The 7223-nt window shown below is 46.9% G+C and overlaps 1 protein-coding gene across 1 annotated transcript; it reads right to left on the bottom strand.

Moving 5' to 3' along the window:
• Nucleotides 1–1251: 1251 nt before the first annotated feature.
• On the bottom strand, nucleotides 1252–6049 carry ccn2b (cellular communication network factor 2b; the record flags this gene model as incomplete). Its single annotated transcript, XM_083646246.1, has 5 exons — nucleotides 5935–6049; nucleotides 3803–4016; nucleotides 3321–3572; nucleotides 2573–2835; nucleotides 1252–1557 (listed from the first exon to the last, which is right to left on the bottom strand). Exons 1-5 carry the CDS (start codon nucleotides 5986–5988, stop codon nucleotides 1252–1254), a joined length of 1089 nt encoding a protein of 362 aa, XP_083502372.1. The 5' UTR covers nucleotides 5989–6049.
• Between the last annotated feature and the right edge of the window lie 1174 nt (nucleotides 6050–7223).

Raw genomic sequence — 7223 nt, 5'->3', positions numbered from 1 at the left:
TGTGTGTGTGTGTGTGTGTGTGTGTGTGTATGTGTGTATGTGTGTGTGTTCTTGTTTTGCTATCCTTATGAGGGCCAAACATCCTCCAACGCACAACCATAAGCAGGTTTGGGTTTAGGGTGAACTCAAATCAACTCTCAATAACTGTCGAACTATGATACAGTTTTTGGATATGTGTGAGATCCTGTGCAAAATAAATCAACATTGTTTTTCGGTGAAGTTCTCCTTTAAGGTAGGCAGAGTTATATGGAATGAATGTTGTCAGTGAAGGTTCCTCAATCCTCAGAAGTCTCGTAAGGCTCCGTCACATGTCGTTGTCATAGTAACGCTCCCGTCATACACGGTAACGCCGTTGTCATAGTAATGCTCCCGTCATACACGGTAACGCTCCGTCACATGTCGTTGTCATAGTAACGCTCCGTCACATGTCGTTGTCATAGTAACGCTCCCGTCATACACGGTAACGCTCCGTCACATGTCGTTGTCATAGTAACGCTCCGTCACATGTCGTTGTCATAGTAACGCTCCGTCACATGTCGTTGTCATAGTAACGCTCCCGTCATACACGGTAACGCTCCATCACATGTCGTTGTCATAGTAACGCTCCGTCACATGTCGTTGTCATAGTAACGCTCCGTCACATGTCGTTGTCATAGTAACGCTCCGTCACATGTCGTTGTCATAGTAACGCTCCGTCACATGTCGTTGTCATAGTAACGCTCCGTCACATGTCGTTGTCATAGTAACGCTCCGTCACATGTCGTTGTCATAGTAACGCTCCCGTCATACACGGTAACGCTCCATCACATGTCGTTGTCATAGTAACGCTCCGTCACATGTCGTTGTCATAGTAACGCTCCGTCACATGTCGTTGTCATAGTAACGCTCCGTCACATGTCGTTGTCATAGTAACGCTCCGTCACATGTCGTTGTCATAGTAACGCTCCATCACATGTCGTTGTCATAGTAACGCTCCCGTCATACACGGTAACGCTCCGTCACATGTCGTTGTCATAGTAACGCTCCGTCACATGTCGTTGTCATAGTGACGCTCCGTCACATGTCGTTGTCATAGTAACGCTCCGTCACATGTCGTTGTCATAGTAACGCTGCGTCACATGTCGTTGTCATAGTAACGCTCCCGTCATACACGGTAACGCTCCGTCACATGTCGTTGTCATAGTAACGCTCCGTCACATGTCGTTGTCATAGTGACGCTCCGTCACATGTCGTTGTCATAGTAACGCTCCGTCACATGTCGTTGTCATAGTCTCCGATCATCCTCCTTGTGTTTGAGGCCAGGAAGATGTCGTTGTCTCGGGGACAGTCGTGGTGGCACGAGCAGGTCTTGATGAACATCATCTTCTTGTGGAACACGTCTCCCTCGGGGCAGGTGAACTCCACCTCGGCGGTGACGGTGCTGTGAGGCGTGCAGCAGCGGTTGTCGGTGCAAACACCGCAGAACTTGGGTTTGTACAGCCGCGTGCTGGAGCAGCCCGACAGCTGGAAGCGCATCCCGTGCTGGAGCTTTGGAGTCCGGACGCATTTCTTCCCCCTCTGTGGATCAGAGCAAACGTCACGGTTATAGTTCTGCAAAGCCTCAGGACTGATTGTTCCAAAGGTTATCATGAGTGCTAGCCTGGTATCCAGCCCCATATGGATCACAATTGTCAGCACTCTTCCTATAGGTCTGGACCCAAGCCCATCCACTGCTGTTTATTCAGGACAGATACTGCCCGGGACACCTGATTGGCTGGTCGATGTAGGAGGCGGGACTTGTCTAACGTTGCCGATGACGCATTACGAGTGCTGCAACAATTGCTGCAATTGTACTTGGCCAATTTACCTCTTTTGTTTTCCTTTTTCTTTGTTCTTTTCTTTTTTACTGTTGCTTTCCTTTTTCTTCTTTATTGTTTGATTGTTTCTTTTCCTCTCGTCTTTGTTTATATTGTAGCTTTGTAAAGATTATTTTGAATATTGGTTCTAATTTCTAAGCCCTCGTTCACACAGGATGCCAAAGCAACGCTCAACCGAAGCTGTACCTACGCTGAACCCACAAGGTTCATTTTGGCGTCCTTGTTAACAGGCGAAGCCGTTCACACCACCCGCGAGCGTGCCACGCTGACGCCGTGCCGAAGCCACGCTCACGCCACGCCGAAGCAATCACTGAGGCATGAAGTCAATTGGGAGTTGTGGGCGGGTTCAAGGCGCGAGAGTAGGCGCTGAGAGGAAAAGAGTCTTGTGTGAACAACAAGGAACAAGGCGTACGTTCAGCCTGCTTCAAGCTTCAGTTCTGCTTATGTTCGGCGTCCTGTGTGAATGTAGGCTTAGCCCTCATTCACACACGCGCGCGGGTGGTGTGAACGGCTTCGCCTGTTAACAAGGAGGACGCTGAAATGAAACTTGTGGGTTCAGCGTAGGTACAGCTTGGGTTGAGCGTTGCTTCGGCGTGCTGTGTGAACGTGGGGCTCTGGTAGAGACCCTGAAGAAGCCTACCTGCACATGCTTTTTGTTGTTTTCCTTTCTTTGATCCTGTCTTTGTTTAAATCAGTGCAAAAAGAGACCCGCCCACCTTGATGTCTCTCTCCTGGTGGCTGTTGCAGGGTCGCACCATGCAGAAGCGGCTCTGCCTCTCCAGCGTGCAGCGCTCGTTGTCGTTGGTGATGCGAGAGGAGACGGCCATGCCGCAGGTGGCAGAGCACTCGCTCCACTCCGTGGTCTGGACCAGGCAGTTATCTCTGGGACTCTCCGCCTGCTGCACCGGCCCGTGAGAGGACACCTGCCTGAACACTGAGACGGGAGAGGAGGGAACCAAGGGGTGGATCTGAGAGCCTCCTGCAACGAGAAGAGGGTGGAGGTGTGGTGAGAGAAAAGTGATGAATAGAAAGTGGAATAGAAAGTGAAACGTGCCCCCCTGTGGTTGAAAATGGAGGCCAGCTCCATTGTCAACTCTTCCCTGTCAGCCATGCTATTTGCAAGTTTTGTCATGAAAAAATCTGTCAGAGTTCTAAACCAAGTTAGGAGTGTTTTGAGTCTACCAGATACATAGATGGTCATTTTGCATCATTTGATCTACTGAAGAGGAAGTTTGATTTGCCCGGCACAGACTGGTTCAGATACTTGAAGCGCTCCCAAATGAACATGCTTTTTTCGATGCATTGCTGAGCCCTCCTCACTCCAAGCATCTTATCTCTAGATTTGTATGTCTGTTTGACAACTGCAACACAGCCTCTACTGAGAGGATTAGAGAAGCATGGCAGGGGGAACTTGGTATTGATGTATATGGGAAAGGAGTCTGTAAGTGATGGGGTGATGCTGACCGGCCATGGCTGACTGGTAGTGGTGGTCCTGGGGCGTCTGGTCACACACCCACTCCTCACAGCACCTCCCAGGGATCTGGATGCGCCGTGGGTAGGGGCAGTCAGGGGAGGGGAGGCGGATGTCACTAGCACAGGTGGGCACACAGCCTATCTCTCCATTCATACAGACACAGTGGTGCTTACAGCTGGGCTGGAAGCTCTCTCCACTGCGGTAGATCACCCCTCCCAGGTCACACGTCTGGCCCTCTTGGGCTGTAGAGAGAGACAACGCAGCACATGATTTTAAAGGCTCAATAAATACAACTTTACAAACATAATAACAGTGACAGTCAGTCGTCACTGAGTCAGACAGACAGACAGACAGACAGACAGACAGACAGACAGTCAGACAGACAGACAGACAGACAGACAGACAGACAGACAGACAGTCAGACAGACAGACAGACAGACAGACAGACAGACAGACAGACAGGATGAGTTACCCATGCAGATGCCAGTCTCAGTGTCAGTGAGCAGGGCGTAGTCACAGTAGAGCTCCTTGTGGTGGTCACAGGGCTCCAGCAGTGTGCAGGGCTCCCCCTGCTGGCGGGCACACACCTTACAGCAGCCACAGCCATCCAGCACCAGGCTGGTGCCCAGCGGGCAGGGAGGGGGGTCAGGACAGGCACAGGGCCCAGAGCAGTCCAGGCCCACGGTCTACAGGAGAGACAGACAAACAGTCAGACAGACAGACAGAGTCAGTCAGTCAGTCAGTCAGTCAGTCAGTCAGTCAGACAGACAGACAGACAGACAGACGGACAGTCAGACAGACAGACAGACAGACAGACAGACAAACAAACAGACAGTCAGACACACAGAGTCAGTCAGACAGTCAACCAGGCAGACAGACAGTCAGACAGACCGACAGAGTCAGTCAGTCAGACAGACAGACAGACAGACAGACCGACAGACAGACAGACAGAAAGACAGTCAGACAGACAGACAGACAGACAGACAGACAGACAGACAGAGTCAGACAGTCAGTCAGACAGCACAGACAGACAAACAGAGAGACAGACAGACAGTCAGACAGACAGACAGACAGACAGACAGACAGACAGACAGACAGACAGACAGACAGACAGTCAGACAGACAGACAGACAGACAGACAGACAGACAGACAGACAGACAGTGAAAGGGGTCAGAGCAGACACAGGCCCACAGTCTACAGGAGACACACCACAGCTTGTCAGACCACAGATGAGAAACGTACATACATTCTTTACTTCATGCAGTAGGTCAGTTAGTTGTAAACTCTATTGGCTGTTTCTGTGCAAAGCTAACTGAAACTCATGTCATATTAATAAATTATAATTTGAAGACTATTCAACTTAATAGATCTCCTCCAAACATTTTTTAAGATGTATAAAGACTATACTTAGATTAATGATCATTTATGGGATATGTCTTTTCCACAAAAAAGTGCATGTAATATGTCAAACGCTGGGAGAGAGCGAGACGAGAGAGACAGACAAACGTTAATTTCTGCCAATCATTTTTGTATGTCGTGCATTAAAACTAAAGTAACTATAGTAAGGAGTATAAAGTACAGATATTGTGTTAAAATGTAGGGAGTAAAAGCAAAAAGTGCAAGAAATAAAGTGCAAGATGAAAATCCTATTTAAGTACATTTTTTACAGGATTTATACTTAGTTACGTCCCATCTTTATGTAAGACCAAAGTTAAAGTCAGAAATGTGTTTTTCTTCTTGTTCTTACAGTTGGATGTTTGAGCTTGACTGTGCAGAACGGTGTCTGTGCAGAGTTTAACACTAGAAGGCTGTTTTCACAAGTTTTCACAGGCTATATATATATATACTGTATCTCTCTCTCTCTCTCTCTCTCAATGTATATGTATATATATATATGTATATATATATATGTGTATATGTATACATATAATAGAATACACTCTATTCCATACACTGTCTGACATACATGTATTTGTTTAGCCTGTGATAAAGCACTGTTGTGACTAGCTGAAGTTACATGCGAGTGCCACAAGATGGCGACACCAGACTGCATGTGATCATATGAACCTCCATACATTTTCCATGTTTTCTTTCCTCCCCACTGTGGAGCAGCATCAGCGCAGCGGCAAAGATGCAGGTTGTGAGGAGAGCACTGAAGCAATGTATAGGAAATACAACCAATATTTTGTCATTTTAGTAAAGATGATTGGTATGATTACCTTCGATGAGAGGCACCAGATTTTCTCAAAATAAATAGACTTTCTTTACACTGCCATGTGTCAATGTGCTGTCAAACTCATTACCAGCATAGGCATTCAAATGAGATGATTCAAGACTACCTCATTCTTCTGAACATACAGTAAGTGGTTCAAGAACTCCCAGGTGACAGAAATCTCTTAGCAATTTCATTTCTAACCAACTGCAACACTCCTGAATGTCTTCATCAGAGCCATAGTAGCTCTGCATAATGCATGATCATATCTCTAATGGAATGTTTTGGATGTTTACGAAAAGTAGTTCAGTAGTTCATTTTCACCTCCCAAAATCACTTTGTATATCTGAAGAAAGTACGTGTACTCCAATGCATATAAAAGCCAACTCACCGATGAGATGATGAGCAGGAGGAGAGAAAATCTGGCTGAGATTTGGGCAGACATGCCGTGGTCGTCTCTAGAGGGTTTTGCAGTCCACTCGCTAGTTGTCTGTGTCAGGAGCTTGTGTCTGTGTCTGTTTGTTATTCTCTGTACAGCACTCTGATGTGTGTCTGTGTCTGTCTGTTATTCTCTGTACAGCACTCTGATGCGGCCTGGGAGGAGAAGCTGCTTTAAATACCAAGCCAGTGGGTGTAGCCCGAGAAAGCAGAGCCGTGCCACACCAGTCAGAGGTGAAAATATTCAAATTCCAAATGGCTTTCTCCAAAGAGACAGCCTCCTCAGACACACCATTGTTTGGTACGGGGGGTGAAGACACCACTTGACAAAGTGAAGATGACATTCACAAAGGCAGCTCCACTGATCAGTCATCAGAAGTAGCCTATGTGTCAGCTCTGATAGTCACCACCTTAATATGAGTTTTTAAAGCCATATGAGGTGACGAACAGAGTTCCAACGAGGACACAAAGTGATGGAACATCAGTCACAAAAACTGTAAAATTATTAAAAGTCTTGCTATATGTTATGCATATACATGTTGTCACACCATGACAACATGTGGCAAACACTACGGACAAACGTCACTGTCGAAGAGGAAAAGTGGTGGGAATCTCACCGACAAAGACAGACGTCACAAAACTCAAGAATTACAATAGATTTGACCTCTGACACCTCAGAGACACCTCAGAGACACCTCAGAGACACAGCCTCAACTCAAAATGTCCTGAGCTTCAGAAAGTGTTGCAGTCAAGTCACTATATCTCGAGTCTCAAGTCCCCAGATTATAAGAGCCTGATTTTAATGTATTGCATGATTGTTTGTCTGCAATTAAGGACAGGATGGCCAGTAACTTTCTTCAGCTAAATGCAGACAACACTGAAGGTCTGATTGTTGCTGCTAATAGCATTGCTGCTAACGTGGCTGGCTGTATTGGGTCCCTTAACTCCAATGTGCGCTCCACCCTGAGAAATGTTGGTGTGATCTTCGATCAGGCTGTGCACCTTGACAAACGCATCAAGTCCTTGTCCCATACGTGTTTTTTCCATCTTAGAAATATTGCAAAGCTCAGGTGAGTTGTATCACAGCATGAGTTAGAAATGATTATACATGCCTTTGTTTCATCACGCCTGGACTATTGCAATTATCTTTTTACTTGTCTCAGCAAAACATCTCTGGACCGCCTCCAACTGCTCCAGAATGCTGCTGCCAGATTGTTGAGCAGGTCAAGTAGGACATGTCAT

The sequence above is a fragment of the Poromitra crassiceps genome (assembly GCF_964638095.1).
Source record: "Poromitra crassiceps genome assembly, chromosome: 11".
NCBI classification, from domain to species: Eukaryota; Metazoa; Chordata; class Actinopteri; order Beryciformes; family Melamphaidae; genus Poromitra; species Poromitra crassiceps.
Note: the sequence above shows the minus strand (reverse complement) of the source record. Positions and strands in the feature narration are given on the sequence as shown.